This window comes from Neomonachus schauinslandi, chromosome 1 (assembly GCF_002201575.2).
Source record: "Neomonachus schauinslandi chromosome 1, ASM220157v2, whole genome shotgun sequence".
Taxonomy (NCBI): domain Eukaryota; kingdom Metazoa; phylum Chordata; class Mammalia; order Carnivora; family Phocidae; genus Neomonachus; species Neomonachus schauinslandi.
The window spans coordinates 86,999,210-87,016,457 of NC_058403.1; the positions used below are offsets into that span (position 1 = coordinate 86,999,210).

General features: G+C 36.8%; 1 protein-coding gene across 2 annotated transcripts in view; it reads left to right on the forward strand.

Annotated features, from left to right (window-relative positions):
- Positions 1-8,677, forward strand: part of TBL1XR1 (TBL1X receptor 1) — a 175,763-nt gene extending 167,086 nt beyond the window's left edge. For both annotated transcript variants that reach the window (XM_044920114.1, XM_021692372.2), the window contains 2 exons: positions 2,867-2,968; positions 3,826-8,677. In XM_044920114.1, the coding sequence (XP_044776049.1) occupies positions 2,867-2,968; positions 3,826-3,852 (129 nt within the window). In that variant the 3' untranslated portion in view covers positions 3,853-8,677. The remainder of the gene's footprint in view (positions 1-2,866; positions 2,969-3,825) is intronic.
- The last annotated feature ends 8,571 nt before the right edge of the window (positions 8,678-17,248 follow it).

Genomic DNA, 17,248 nt, shown 5'->3' on the forward strand with positions numbered 1-17,248 from the left:
TGGCTGAACACAGTGATTTATCAGGAATAAACTTAAAACTATACTACCTTTGTAGGGACAGTAGTATAGAGAGATCCTTTCCTAAAAATGGAGAAAACAGCCAGTTGCTGTAATTTGTTTCATCTTCTCAACCTTTTTAGTGTTTATGCTCCACGTACTGTTTTTTTAGTAGCAGTCGCTTGACTCCCCCGCCCCATCAGTGATCACATCTTAGGTGGTCGTAGTACACCCATAATCAGTTACTGTGAGCTCTTTCTTTTTGTGTAGCTGATCGTCATAGTTGGTCAGACTGTTCTGCATAAAGCATCATTTTCAAGTATCATTCAAATGGTCCCCTCTAAACACTGAAAAGGTATCCACTGGGAAGTCTTAGAGCTCCCATTTTCTTCTTGATCCCCTACAAGTAACTATTAACTTCTCTTTCATTCTTCCTGACATTTTTTGTGAATAGAAGTTTTAACATTGTCATTTTTATACTCACTGTTTTATTTTTATTTTATTTATTTATTTATTTATTTAAGATTTTATTTATTTATTTGAGAGAGAGAATGAGAGAGAGAGAGAGCACATGAGAGGGGGGAGGGTCAGAGGGAGAAGCAGACCCCCTGCTGAGCAAGGAGCCCGACATGGGACTCGATCCCGGGACTCCAGGATCATGATCTGAGCCGAAGGCAGTCGCTTAACCAGCTGAGCCACCCAGGCGCCCCTCACTGTTTTATTTTTTAATTTATATTTTTAACCCCCTTGGAATTGATTTTTATATGTATAATCTGAGGTAGAGGTCTAATTTTATATTTCTAATGGATAGCCAGTTGTTTCAACACTATATACCCCTTTGCTGTCTCATAATGCCACTTCTTTCATATACCACATTCTTATTGTGGTTTATTTATGGATTCTCTTGTACCACATTGATAGACATTTGTATATACCTGCATCATTAGCATAGTTTTAATAACTAACTTTATAGATCCCCCCTCATTAAGTCTTTTTTCTCCCTTCATTAAAGTTTTATGATTTCTTTATGAAGATCTTTTTTCTTAATTTATTCTGAAGTGCCTTATGGATATTATTGTTAGCCATGAATGACGTCTTTTTAAAAATACATCCCTTTTACTTACTGGTTGTTGCTTGTGTTTGGAACATTACAAATTTTGGCATATTGAAACTGAATCCATCCACCTCTCTGAGCTCTCTTACTAGTTTTAATAGTTTAGGTTTCCCCTTGACTTCCCTTTAATCTTTTTGTTATGATTGAATAGCAGAGACTTTCTAAATATAATCTATAGATAATCTGCCTGTTGTATACATTTTCAGTCACTTATTTAACTCCGTTTGGGTATAGAAATGTAGGATTCTAATGGAGGATACTGGTAGGCTCTTAGGGGCATTTGAGCAACTATCCATGCTATTTAGATGTATCACTATTGTGTTATCAAAAAATACCATTTTACTTTTTTAAGTTTGAAAATCGTAAGATGCATCTAGTGAGTTTTTAGTGCAGTCATTGCCTTTTTGTCATATATAAATCTAGTTTTTTCTTTCCTCATTTGGATTATCATCCATATGATATGTTACCTAAGCATTTCACAGGTCAGTTGTTGAAGTCTGGTCTGAACATATATATACAGATTTGAGTACTGCTGTTAATCCACTGATTTTTGTTAGTGTTATAGCTCTAGCTTGTTGACCATGCTATTTTGGTTCAATTATAGCCTAATTTGAGCTTAGAAATTGGTAAGTGCTTTGGAAAGAAAGTTGGTTTTTTTAAACCCCAGAGCTTACTGTCCTGTAGATTTTTACTTTCCTGTACATCAACAGATTTTAGATTTTGTTGGTGCCACTCCTTTCTCCTAATTAACCATGGAAATACACTCACAACCCACTATACTCACACTTCATTAATGTTTTAAATTGTAAGAAACTTTAGGTAGGGGGAAGAAAACAGTTGAACCTTTCTGATGTGATTAGCTGTAGCAGTGCACCTATGGTTTCTGCAGTATTAGCCGAATGACTTTGAAGAGGAAAGCAAGGGAAAAGAGAGTTCTGGCTTAGTAATTAAATTAGGATTGGCTGTCCGAGGAGGTATTTACAATGTACATGTCTTGCTGCCATGTTTTTAGGTAGATCTGCTACCTCTAGTTTGACCTTTTTAGGTTATCATAAAGCTGAGAGATAACTTCTCCGCCCTGTCAGGGCAGAAAACCAGAAGCATATTTTTCATTGTTATCCAGTTTCTCACCGCAGAGCCTCTGATCTTTGCCCTGTTTAATGACTGGTTTCCTAGGAGAATATGTTTTTTAACTGAGTTTTAATTATTCAGTGGGTAGCTGAATAATTTTGGTTTCCTTTTTTTTTTTTTTTATCTCCTCTAGTTTAGGGGCTTCTCAGTAAATATAGAGTAACTAACAGACTTACACTGGAATTGTCTTTACTAGTTTATTGTACTTTCTCTTTAGGATATTTTATCAAAGAAATTCTGACTTCATTTTGTCTCTCTACATGTTAGCCAAACTCATGCACCCTTCAACAACAACAAAAATTTATTTCAAGTCATACATTGAATGTTTGACTCCATTGTTAACTGTATCAAAGAGGCCAAAGATAGCTAAGAATGATTATCAATACTGGAGAAACTGAGTGTGTGTGTGTGTGATCTGTTGAGATCAGGCAAGTGTTATTTATCATTTTATAGAAGGATCATCATCGCATTTCTAGTGTTTGAAAACTTGTAATTTGTTTTGGAGTCAAAGCTAAATTCCATCTCTGATTGCTAGAAATAATGCCATATAATATTTTACCTCAATAATTTGGATTTCTAATAATATATGTTCCCATTTTTAAGAATCTGTGTTTTCATTTTTAGACAGGTGCTCTAGTTCACAGCTATAGGGGAACAGGTGGAATTTTTGAAGTTTGCTGGAATGCAGCAGGAGACAAAGTTGGAGCCAGTGCGTCAGATGGTTCAGTAAGTAGAATGAAGTGTTTCCAAGGGGGTGGGTGTGTAAGCGTAGTAAATAAATGTGGCTTATTGTGGTTGCGACTACAAAAGTCTACTTTTCAAAATACGTATTATGGCATTGATCTTTTTTACTGGAGGTTGTATATTTTTCATGTTTATTTCATCGAAATAATGTAAACAAAATATAGGCTGTGTTTGCCAAAAGAGTATCTTCATAACCAAGAAATGGTTCTTTTTAATGTAAACCTTTGTTAATGAAATTGAGCGTAGAACAATACCACGCTGAGAGAGGTTTGCATTTTTAATGCCTCTTTCTACCTTGTCTTCTTTGCAGAAGAGTGTTGGTGGCCCAGGGCAGGGGGAGTAGAGGCAGTTGAGTCCTGCATTGAGGAATGTGTGATACTGAGAGACTTTCAGGATGAGGTTGGCCAACTCTTTATAGAAATCCTAGTTTTGGCTTCCAAAGCTCTGAAGGCAAAGGGGAAATGGAGAGGGTGTTAGCCATTAGCTGTTTTCTGAAGCTGTAGCTTAATATAATCTGAGGTCGCTTTCATTTAGGCCCAAAAGCTAGGAAATGGTCTATGTTGAGCATATTTTTTTCTATTTTTTAATTAACAGAGAGTAGATCTTCAAAATTTTAGCCATGGTTCTTTATAGTGTTAGCCCATAGTGGTTTCCTCCATCTCTTAGACGATTTGTCTGATTTCTCTTGGTTAAGTGCCCAGTGCCATGATCATTGTTGCTTTACCAGTTTTGTGAACTAGAAAGTAAAAATAGATTTCAAACTGTACTATAGAAACGTTAAGCTAAAAATGTACAATGAAATTCTTAACACACTGGTTGATTATTTTAATTTCTTACAGGTTTGTGTATTAGACCTTCGGAAATAGCGCTACTAGTTGGAAGCCATGGACCGACTATGAATGTGTACATAGCCAAAATGACTGTCCCTGACCCATGTACTGCTATAGTCCCACTTGAACCATGGCCAGTCCACTACAGCCAAATCTAAAAGAAATATATACATACAGTGTATATAAACAAAATTGCACCCTGAAGATGACAGAATTTTGTCACAGCTTGTGAATTCTGTTCACCAAGTGCTGGAATCTAATCTGCTGTGCCCCTAAAATAGCATTTAGAAGTTTTGGATATGAAAAACAGAAGAGAGAAAGAAATATGCATTATAAGAGCAGCCCATATGTGTACCAGTTTTTGGATACTAATGACAGCCTTGTTTCTCCCCTTTGAATCAGAAGACACCATGGATTAGATTCTTTTTTCCCTTCGGTAGTTGAGCAGTTTGTATGTACAGAGAAAATGGACTTACAAAAACTCGCAGCAGTAGTTTGTTCTTGCTTTTAAACTTTGTTTTTGGTTTAGTTTATGGATGCATGAAGTAAGGGAGTGAATCAGTTTCTTGTTTATATTTTTTTCACCTTTTAAACAAAAAATTCTTAAAAATATTTTAATGCATTCTTTTGAAGAGATAGATGTTTGGTACATTTTATGGCTCCCAGAGCATATATTCAGTTGGTGCATGTTGTGGAAGGGGGAATTGGAAATTGAATGAAAACTATATGGCTTTTGGTCATGTCAATCTGTAAGACACATCAGTAAAAGGATATTATGCTCTGTTTTTTTTTTGTTTTGTTTTTTTGTTTTTGTTTTTGTTCTTTTTTTGGTGATGTGGCTTAAATGCAATAGTTTCTTTTTTGGGACATATTTCTGCCAATTAAAGACTAGAAGGGCACAATTTTTTTTTTTTTTTAATACCATAGAGAAGATGCATAAAAAAACAAAATCTTCTGATGTTTTGTAGCCATAACTAAATTATGGTTAAAATGTGCACTATTGTGAAAAGGAGCAAAGTAGGTTTGGGGTTTTTTTTGTTGTTGTTTGTTTATTTGTTTTGCTTTGTTTTTTAAGAGATTAAAATGTTTCTGGATAAGGATTAGCTTCTCAAAGTGTCCATCATTCTGTGTAGAAGCTTAAATATGTAATGTAACCAAACTCCAGTATTAAAAATCTCTCATGTTGTTTTTCTTTATACAAAGCAAGATAACGGCATATAACACTGCCATTACATGGCACAATGTTTGCTACCTTAGTTTAAAAACAATCTTTAAAACAAAAGACTTGCTTCAAGGTGTTTTTAAATAGCAGTGATTCAGAATTTAAAAAAAAAAAGTATAATTGCACTAAGCTCCCTGCTGCTCTTATTCTGCGTTCGTGGTACTTGTGACTACATTTTTTTCAAATACGGATAGATTTAAGCTGCTATTTTTTTTTTCTCAGTAATCACTACTATCATGTTTTACTCTGTTTATAATATCAAGTATTTTCTGAAAGATATAGGTATAAGAGCAAACCTCTTCTTGTGTTCATGCAACTAGAAGCTAAAATACACAGAATTTGCACATGATGGCATGGGGCTGTGTTTGTACGTGTGACTAACGGGGTTTGTCATGATTAATGTAAGTATCCACAAGTGTCCATTTTGAAGAGAATAGTCAAATTTATATCTCAAAGATTTTAATTAAGGAGTTGCTTATTATTAAGCTTAGCAAATTTATAACACTATTTCCGTCACTAATTGTTTTGAGGGCTTTACTATTAAAATTTTAACCTGTGTTCTAAGTGGAAGTAGAAAGCGATTTAACCCAAGTAACGCAGCTTTGATTTTCAGCATTTGTTGTTTTGCTTCATTACAAAACAGCATTGATTGAAGCAAGTCTTGGTTTTACTAAGGTAGGATAGCATTTGCTATTGGTAAAGAGAATAAATACACTTACTTTCACAATACATTGTTCTATGTACCCCAGTTATTGTTAGTGGGGACTATGATACTGTAATAATCTTTTTTAAGACTTCCATGCAGAGAGGCAGTCATTCATGATGGTTTTGTGCCAGCTGGTTTTGGGGTTTGGGATCACATTATAGATATTTAGAACTATTACCCTGTGACTTACGTAGGAAACCTAACATGCTGAGTATCTGGCACTTGAAATCCTGCTTTTATTGCTAGAGGTCCACATCTGTGGTTGACCTCTGTTGTTGTTTAAAAAAAAAAAAAAATAAATAAAAATTTAAAAATCTGTGCAATAATTTTTAAATGTGCTCCCAGGAATAGACACAAATGTTTTGAGTAGGTTTAAGCTGCATTTTCCTTTAGTGATGCATCTGTCAATTGCACTGAATTTAAATCTGAAAGTCAGAGGTGATTACTGATAGTACTTTTGTATTTTGATATGGACAGTTTATTCGTTTGCATACAGTTACTGACTCGCCCCCCCCAGCTGATTAAGAGGTAGTCCAGAAGTTCTGCAGTATAGCTACCAGAGCAGACAGCTACACTTTGATGGTATTGTCACCTTTTCTTCCTTCCTTCCTTCCTTTCTTTTGTTGTTGTTGTTGTTGTTGTTTTTTTAATCTTTAGCTATTTTACGTAAGCATAGTAGCCACAGTAGGACATATAAGAGATTATAAACACAGAGCTTTATTATCCTGAAGTCTTGGGTCTCTTAAGTACAAACCTTCCCGGGAGGGTACCCATTCTGTGGGCTTGGGTTCTTTGTGCGCATGCAGTTGCCTGTTTTTGCTGCTGTCCTTGACGTCATCACTGCCTGCTGATGTGCCACGATGCTGCCCCCACGGACGACAGTAAGACTGCCTCTGATGTGAGCAGCAGCTTGACTGTAAGAGACCACGTTTCACGGCCTGCATAATTCTGTATTTGAGGTTCTCGGCTCGTTTTTCCTTCCTTTTTTTTCTGAGTGCTTACTCCTGAAGATCAACTGATTGCAGTGGATTTTCCGTGGTGTTCATTGTGTATCGTTGTATAAGCCGCTGTACGAAACTTACAAGGAAAAACAGAAAGGAAAACTTGCATGAACAGAGTACTCACTGATTAAGGTAGAATAAGGAAAGAGCAGCTGTTGCTCTTACACCTCATCCAGAAATAGCCTCTTTTCTTCTCCATGTAGGAAATCCCATACATTCTTCTATCTGTTCCAATCCCTGTTTCTGTCACTGATCAGGTACCATCATTGACTTTCAAACGACTTTTAGAAGTGGTGACTTTTAATTTCCTAATAGATTTTAGAGTATATTGAATTCTGTTTTAATTAATAATTCTCTAGGTAAGTATGTTTTAGGATTAAACACCTTTTACAGATACTGAAAGTGCCTCCTTTTGTGGTGTAAAAAACAAATTATGGTGCAAAAAGTAATTACTAGATTGAATTACATGAAGGTTTTTTGCTTTTTGACATATAAAAATGTCAAGAGAAAGGCCAAAGATTTGTACTTTTTCACTTATAAAGCACTCCTTTTTTCCTTAGACTTCTTTCTGTCAAATTAGATTTAATGAGAGAGTACTATTTTTAAGGAGCTATCTGTTTATGTAGAATGATTTTGTTAAGAGTAATGTAAACTATTATTGCATAGAGGCCTGAAGAGGAGTATGCATTTTTGCTATTTTATTAAAGGAATCACAAATGACTGTCCTTATGTGAGCAAAAATGTTAAATTATACTAGGTAAGCAGAAAAATAAGTCTCAAATGCAGTGCTGTTTACTCTCTTCAAAACCGTTTTCATCATCTTAAGCACATTGTACATTTCTATAGAACCTGCATTTACTCTCACATGCTAAGGGTGGTGCTTGCATTTGGTGAATTACTGTTGACTGTTTCCACAGAAATTCTATTTCAGTGGACCAACATTGTGGCATGGCAGCAAATGCCAACATTTTGGGGAATAGCAGCAAATCTACAAGAGACCCTGGTTGGTTTTTTTTGTTTGTTTGTTTTTGTTTTTCCTTCTGAATCAGCAGGGATGGAAGGAGGGTGGTAGGGAAGTTACGAATTAACTCCTTCCAGTAGTAGCTCTGAAGTATCACATTCAATATCAATTTTTTTTAACATGATTCTAGTTAAATGTAGAAGAGAGAAAAAAAGAGGAAGTGTTCACTTTTTTAATAAACTGATTTAGAAATTTGATGTCTTATATCAGTTCTCAAGTATTAATAGCATTCTTTTATTTCTGCCTTTACGTTGACAGTGTTGAAGCAGGGTGAATAACTAGGGCATCTTTTTCTTTCCTAGTAAACTGTTTTACGATGTTTTCTTTGGAGTTTCTGCATAAGTTCAAGAAAACATTCTGCATGTTGTATCTAAGTCCGATGTACTTAGCCATCTCATTAAAAGCAAACACAGACTGCATTTTGTGGCTCTGTGACCCCTAAATACAGAAGCAATTTTCTCCTTTCTTGACTTTGACATTGTAGCTATGATGTTCTCATTTTGATTTTGGCAAATCCTTTGGGTCTAATTCTGTGAGCCTACCTATAGCACTGGATTAAAATGTCTGCATCATTTCTTTAGTTATCCAGTTAACTTAAAACTGTTGTAAAAGTGTAAACCAGCCCATGACAGTTTTTTGTACGTGTTAAAGAACGTTCTTGTTCAGTTTTCATGATTCTTGTGTAAGGAAGACTGATCCAGATGTTCTCTGCTGTCCTGGACCATGTTAATTACACTCACGATGTACTTTGGTTCCACATCACAATGATTTGTCCCCAATGACCCTTTTATCCTTTCTAGGCACATTTTTGTTGTTGTTGTTGTTGCGGTTTCCCTTTGCATTGTATTGCTTTGACAACTGTAATTTGAATCAGATCTGAAAGAGGTCCAGAATAAAATATATTTTGATATTATGTTGGCTGTGTACATATATGAAACCTTTGATATCTATGTAGTTTGTATAGACTAATATTTACTAGTCAAGTAAAGAGAGAGGGATGCTATTTCTTGTTTACAATTTCTTGTTTACATTTTAATTGCATTTACTCCTCCAATGTTCTATTGTAGAATAAACTTTTTTTGCTCTGAGTTAGCCTTCATGACATATAGCATGTCTATTCTCTCCCACACTGGTGTTTAATCAGTTATAACAACTGCCATCAGAACCCAAACCACTGTTTTCCGTAAGTGTGTTGTTTTCTAAGATAGATACTTTAAAGTAAGCCCATAGATAAAATTACAAATTTTACTATTTTATTACTTGTCACAGGAGATGAGATTTTTTAAATGAAGGGATTATTTACTATTTTTATTAAAGAATAATAGAGCATTTAATCAGCTAAGAAGTAACAATCATTTTCGAATTATTTTGGAAAATAATGCTGTATTTAAAGGACATTGTTCTCACGTAAACTAAAAGAGACCTCAGATTCATTTGAGTTGAGCACAAAACCGTGTGTATATATATGTTGCTGAAGATTTTAGGGCAGGACTCTCAACTTCCTTAGTGACATTTTTTTCTTCATATAAACCTATTCTAATTTAATAGTTTTCTTCCTTAGCTAGTTGCTTATGTTGCTAACAAACCTTATAATCTTTGAAGAACAATACCAGGCACCTTCTGGTTTTAATTAATCCCAGCTCTTAAGAGTTACTTAGAGACATTTTTTGTTTTCTTGGTTTTTGGGGGTTTTTTTGTTTTGTTTTTTAAACTTACATTCTTCAGGTCTTCTGCCTTTCCCTTTCATTTCCTTAAGCGGAAACACAGGCATAGACTTGTCATGTTTTATTAAATGATAAGTTTTTACAGTTGCTAGGACTGTCTGACAGTCTTTCATTTTCAAAGGGTTAACTTTTATTGCATGGCATAGATTAATAATAGTCTGCATTTTACACTTTCAGAAAGTGTTGGACTACTAAGGATTATAATCCGTCTAAAGGTAAAACCAAATCAGTTTCAGTAGTTGTGGAAGGGATTATTTTTAATTTCATAGTTCTTACACTTTGCAATAGATCAAATTTCTCACCTATTACACACAGCAGCAGATGAAAGTTTACTGTTTCCCCAATATATTCATTTGCGAAATGCAGTGGAGGAAAAGACACTATGGACAGTAGATTTATGGTGCTTTTCTCTGCTGTACCAAAGCTCTCTGTCAACAATGAAATGTTAACCCTATGCTACTTTTTCTGCATGTTTCTTCTTAAATGTCATATCTCAATGCTTATTTGTCCTAACATGTAATATTTTTGTATTAAATTTTTTAGGAGTTCCTTGTAATTTCTTTATAATTTAAAATATATTAAACACAAAGTGTTTAGTAAAGTACAGAAGACAATTATTAATGTTTCTTGGTTGTTGGGTTTGTATGATCACTTATGCAAACAATTCACATTTTAAGAACTAGGGTCAGGGGGATGGAATTTAAAAAGAAAAAAATAAAAAAATTTTTTTTTTTTTTTTTTTAAGTTAGTGGTGTGATACTAATCCAGTGTCAGAATGGGCTGCTTTAAGAGATACTGCACTACCAGAAATATCAAAAGCATACTTTGGAGGGCCACTGGGCCTGACTACTATAGAGGAATTAAAGCACTGGGGGAATACCTGAAGGAGTCAAACTCTTGCATTAAAAACAGTCACACTGAACTCAGTGTGAGACATTTGAAAACATCAGCTGTCAGAATCTCATACATTCAAATTAAAGGATTTTGAAAAATCTATACACTGTCCAGTCCTTTTCCACATAAGCTCTTATTGACTCAATTTACATACACTACTTGACCAGGTTCATTATCTAATTTTCCAGCTTGGGTACCTGAGGAGCAGTATACCTCAGTAGAGGATAGGGAATAGCACATTTAGCATGGATATCATCATAAAGGCCTAGAGTCATCAAATAATTCAAATGAAGTTGAATGGCACATGAAAATGTAGCTATGTATGTTCTAAAATATTTCCATTTAAGTGGATAAAATATTTTAGTGTATGGAAATAAGCTGAAGTATGAAGTTGTGCAAATGTGGTGTTGGAGGAAATGATGTCTTATGATAAATCCAGACTAAATTAGAGGTAAGTAAACTTTTTAACAATGTTGATTAACCAGGAGTCCATTAAAACCCTTTTTTAAAATAAAATACTTGGCCCTACCCCAAACCTACTGGCTAATATGATAGCATAGGGAGGTGTGCATTTTTTTGTGCTTGTTTGTGTGTCATAGATGATGGGGGTGGGGAGGGCTGGGGAAGGAAGGGGTTGTGTAACTGGCATACTGTGTATTTATTATAAAACACATGCTTGTAAGGAAATTGAAATAAATTCCCATTTCCATACTCCCAGCCAGTTCCTCAGTGGAAACCACTGTTAATGTTTTGTCCTTGCAAACATTTTTGATACTCAAAAAAAAAAAGAAAAATGTAATTGTAGTTTTCACTGATTTCAAAAACTTTTTCACTGAAATCATCAGACTTTTGTCCCACCAAAGCAGGTACTTCCCTATGCTGCAGATGTAGAGTATACCGTAGAGGATCTACGAGCATGAATTCCGCATGATGGCCTCGGTTGAATCCCAACTCCGCTGTGTAACTGTTCGATCTAAGGAGCTATTTTCCTCCTTTTCCCATCTGTAAAATGTGATAGCACCTAGCTCATAGATTGGTTATAAAGATGAAAATTGTTACCATACCTAAGCCCTTGGAGAATTGTGCCTGGTTGTGTCAAGTGCACTATTTGATGCCATTATTTTGACTTTTAATGGTTGCATTGTATTATACACCATAATTTAGCCCCCTATAACGTAGATTTACTTGTTCAGTGTTTCCTGTTATAAACAGCAGCGCAGTAAACAAATAGTTGTGTATCTGTAAAGACAGATTGAACAGCTGATTCTGATGGACACACACTGGTTAATAGGCACTTACAAAGACTAAAACTCACCATCCACCCATTTTCTGCATTGACTGAGTCTTATTTCGAAAGGAGTCCTTTGGGAATTTGTACAAGGGAGATTTCTTGGGAAAAGCTTGTCTATTTACTAAGTGTGCATACAGGAGCAAGAGAATAATTTAGACCAATAAACAACAATCAGGTGACAGGAGTTAGCAGAAAACTAATTTTTAAGCCCATTTGACTAGTCATTAAATATTAGAGGGTTATGACTAAGATTGTTAAACATGGAACGTTTCTGCCATAGAGCCAAATACATAAATCTGATTATAAATGTCACGGAACTACCAGAATATTTAATGACATCTACTAATACTGCTGGAAGCTAAATTCCTAGTCCATGTGTTAGAATAGCAGACATTTTTTTCTAGGACTTAAAATGCCATTTTTATACATACTACTTTCTTGAGTCTCGGTCGTCTTTTAAGATTTTCTTCAGCGTATATATATTTGTTGAGTATCTAGAGTATGTCCCAGGAAGTGTGTTTACCACTGAATATATAATAGCGAGCAAGAGAAAAATAGGTTCTGCTCTTGTGAAGTATTAGGGAATTAGGTTGAAGCACCTGAACTTGCTGCTACTCAAGGTAGTGTGTGTTGGTTTTTTTTTTTTTTTTTAAGATCTTACTTATTTGGGCGCCTGGGTGGCTCAGTTGGTTAAGCGACTGGCTTCGGCTCAGGTCATGATCCTGGAGTCCCGGGATTGAGTCCCACATCGGGCTCCCTGCTCAGCAGGGAGTCTGCTTCTCCCTCTGACCCTCCTCCCTCTCCTGCTCTCTGTCTCATTCTCTCTCTCTCAAATAAATAAATAAAATCTTTAAAAAAAAAAAAGATTTTATTTATTTGACAGCACAAGCAGGGGGTGTGGCAGGCAGATGCAGAGGGAGAAGCAGGCTCCTTGCTGAGCAAGGAGCCCTACGAGGGGCTAGATCCCAAGACCCTCTCCTGAATTCCCTGAACAACATATCTTGAGACCCCATAACATAGTTGCTGGTTGTGGTAGAGGTAGAGGAAAGGAGGAAGAGGTCCCCAAAAGATACTCCAGCTTACTGATTAAGACAATAGTAAAATGCTTGGTTATTAAAGGGTTCTCATAAAACAGTAATCCTGCCAATCTTAACATCACAGTATCTCAGGCTCTGACCAATCAAATTAACTGGGTGAGCATGGCCAAAATATCCACTCTCTGTGCACTTATGTTGAAGTGGGAATAACAGTTACCTGCCCCAGGTTGTAAGAATTAAGGAGATGATATATAGTTTTTATAGCACCATGCCCAGTACATAGGAAGGCATGAGAAAAAGTATAACCATTTTTGGTTCCTGGTGGTGATGCTGCTAGAGGATGCTAGGATGATGTGAGAAGCAGAAGTTCCCATCCCCTCATGCTGAGATTTACACAGTTTCCGTTGTCTTTCCTTTGTCTTCTTTAACCACAGCTGTTTTATTCTGCAGTAAGTTCAGTTCTTACTATCTCAGTCTCAGTTTGAGACCAGGGTTTTTCACCACTGAGTCCTTTATTTGGATCTATCCTTTAATTGGATGGATTTTGTCTTCAACTATGGCTAGCAAGTTCTCTCTTGAACCCTTGCATGTTTGAGAATTGTGCTCTCTCAAACACACAAAACGAATACTGGATACATTGTTCTTGTTCTTGCATCATATTTTCTCCTCTCTCTGCTGATCAGCATTAAAGTGTAAGTCCAGACTTCCCAGGAGGAGAACAAGTGGTAGTCCACCCAAGACATACTAAATCAGTGTACGGAGGAAAGGTCCGTAGTGCTCTCCAGAAGCTTCTAATTCCCACTAAAACTAGAGAACCACTGAGGTGGCGCTCCCCCATCTTCTAGCAGTCACCGCTGCTGTGCTGAAGGCCAAGGCCGACATGGTTTTGCCTCCTTATAGGTAATGTTTTTATACCTGGATTTCCAAGGATTCTTTGCCCTTGAAACTCAGTAACTTCTCACGATATGCCTAGGTATTAATCACTTCCGAATCTGCCCTAGAACATGGCAAACCCTAGTAATCACAGTAGTCACATATTCACATTTTCCTTTACTTCAAAAAACCTTACTAGAATTTTGAATATGTCTCTTACCCATATTTTGTGGAGCCTTGCTATAGGCCCAGCTGAAATCTGTAACCATGACTCTCCAGCAGCACCAATCGACGCCATCGTGTGACTTTTCTCCGCTAGTTCTCAGGCCCAGGAAGACGGATATCTTAGGAGGTGACCAGACTAACAGCGCCAAGGAGCATTGAACAGTGCACATTTTGCTAGAGGATTAGCACTCCCAAGTACTTCTAGAACATGGGGCCCTGTAGTCAGGACATACCTGGGACAGGTGTGGGTGACACTTGTAAGGAAGTTCAGGTTTCCGGTATCTCAGAAGGTTTCCATGTGTCTGGAAGGAACCATCACAGCCTATCTTAAAGGCAAGGGTAGCTGGAGTAAGTATGCCTGGCATGGAGGCTTCCGGGGAGAGATTTAACAGTTCTGCGGCAATGAGGGGACCTGCTGAACAGGTCGTAGAGTTAACAGTTGCTTCGAGTTGTCCATGGGAATGTGTGGCAATGCCCAGGAGGAGGCAGGCTGTGGAATCCAGGCTAAATGGCGGGATGCAGTGGTGTTCTGATTAGCAGTTGTGACTTTAAGAAGCTGAGGAGGCTCGATCTCCTATGTTCAGTCACATTCTTGTCTGGCCATACTTGAAACAAAGGCATGTACCTCCTGTAAGGTTTCCTCTCCCCTTGACTCACCTAACTGCCTCTGCCTGGAATGCCTTCTCCCCTTCCTCATTTGTCTAATTCTTGTTTTTAGATTCCACCAAGCCAAGTGCTTCCCGGAAGCCAAGCCTCCCACCTGCTCATTGCTCACTGCTCACTTCCGTTCTGCCCCTGCCTCCACTCGGAGGGACTCAGGTGCCCCTTCCACTTTCTCAGCATTCTCTCCACAACCCTGGCTAGTTGTTTTCTGTGCTCCTCCTTATGTTGAATTCCTGAAAGGCAAACCTGGCTACTGTACTTCTCTCTGCATATCCAGAGCCTAGAACAGTGCCTGGAAAATAGCTTTTTGGTTAATTTGAGGTGTTGACAAGAGTGGGAAGTCACTCCCAGTGAAGGTGACATCCTGAGTGAAAACACCACATTCTTCCTGTGGATTTGTGACCTTGAACAAGTTACTTCACATCTGAACACCGATTTTGTTATCTGTAAGAAACATCCATATAAGACATCTTGCTTTCAAGACGGTTATAAGGATTAGCAGTCCTATACATCTTGTAGCACAGTGACTGGCCCAAGGTAGGCTTTCGTACATGGCATGATTATTATTGTTGCTATTTTCGCTGTTACAAACATGCCAGAAAAAAACATTTGTCTGACAGGGTAGTTTGTTGAAAATAATCGGTTGTAATTAGATTTACAAAGCACTGCTATTACGGACATGAATGTGGAAGTGGTTTATTGAACAAACTTATTTACAATTGTATTTTGTTAGGATGGAATATCTTAAAATATGCCATGGTTTTTTGCATGAAACCCCAGTTGGGTGATAATGGTGACGTGTGTGTCTGTGTGATCAGCTACCTTGTGTTACTTTATCAGCCTTTATGTCTTGTCCTTAGTCTCTACTACATTTTTCTTTTTTTGCACTGTCAAGAATTGGAAAGTGCACTTTTAAAAGCAACTCTGTGCCAAACATCCATTTTGTGATCTATTATTTATAGAAAAACATCAGAAAACGCATCATTATTAAGAACTGAGTTTCTAAAGACATAGCATTTCACATTTCACTTTCTTTTGGCTTCCATTTCAATTATCTCACTTAGACTTCAATTTTGAAACATTAAGCAAGGTCAAAATAGCACTCTGCTTTTGAGTGTTTGGTCACATTTGTCTTTCAGACATAGACCTTTTCTTCTGTGTAAATTTTTTCCCCTTGTGGTAGTAATACATGCTCATTTTAGAAAATTTTAAAGTAAAAAACGCTGGGCTGTGTGTAAATAAAGAGAATATCACAGGTGTAAATTTTATCTAGCTTTGAGCAGGATTCCTAAGTACTGCTAAGTGTAGTCCTTTAAGCCGGAGTACTTAGGAATCTTGCTCAAAGCTAGATAAAATTTACACCTGTGATATTCTCTTTATTTACACACAGCCCAGCGTTTTTTACTTTAAAATTTTCTGAAATGAGCATGTATTTTAAGCCACTTCATTGAGGAATGAGGGCATCCTGCTGACCCACACAGGGCATGTAGCATAAATAGGAAAGAGAAAAAGTTACATCAAGCCACTGAGATTTGGGAGTTGTTAGGGTAGCATGCTCACTTTCCTCCCCTTCCTCTGACTCACCCGGGCGTTCTCTCCTATAGCAGTGTCTGTTAATTACACAATATTCTAGACACTTAATTATGCATTTGGAAGCATAAACCAGTCAGTTTTGTTTTAAAGAGGATTATGCTGCCCTTGTCTTTGTGTGATGATTTTATTTCAGTTAATATATCAAAACATTTTTTTCATGTCATTCTTTTTAAAAACAGCTTTGTTGAGCTCTAATTGACGAAGTACATATTTAAATTATACAAGCATGTGTTTTGACCTATGTACACACCTGTGAACAATTATACTTACAAAATGAACCTACCTGTCACCGTCTCTCGCCCCTCAGAAGCCCCTTGCTCTTAGCCCTCCCTGTCCTGCCCCTACCATTCTTAGACAGTCATTGAATTGTTTTCTGTTACTAGTCATTGGTTTACATTTTCTAATATTTTATTAAAAATGGAGTCATTATGTACTCTTTTTAGGGGTGGGGATAGCTGAGCTTATTTCACTCAGCATTATTATTTTATATCCATGTTTCATTCTTTTTAATTGCTAAGTAGTATTCTATTGTAGGGATATACCATAAATAACTGGTAACCTCTTGAACGTTTAGGTTGTTTCCACATTTTGACTATGACTAATAATGTTGCTATGAAGATTCACGTACAAGACTTATTTGTGTATAAGACATACCTTTCATTTCCCTTGGGTAAATACCTAGGAGTGCAATGGCTGGGACATACTGTTATGTGTATGTTTATTTTCCTAAGAAACTGCCAAACTTTTTTTTTTTAATTGGGTGTATTATTTACTGTTTTAACATTTCAACCAGCAGTGTATGAGAGTTCTAGTTGCTCCACATCCTTACCCACTTGATAGGGTCAGTCTAAAAAAAAAAATTGTCTTTTGAATAATCTTAAATTTACAGAAGAGTTACAAAGATAGTACATACAATAAGGGAGCTTCCCCTCGGAGTAGTACATTTGCTATACTTATCAAAACTGAGAAATTAACATTGTCATGGTACTTTTTTTTTTTTAAATGCTTTTTTTTTTTTTTAAAGATTTTATTTATTTGAGACAGAATGAGAGAGACAGCACATGAGAGGGGGGAGGGTCAGAGGGAGAAGCAGACTCCCCGCCGACCAGGGAGCCCGATGCAGGACTCGATCCGGGGACTCCAGGATCATGACCCGAGCCGAAGGCAGTCGCTTAACCAACT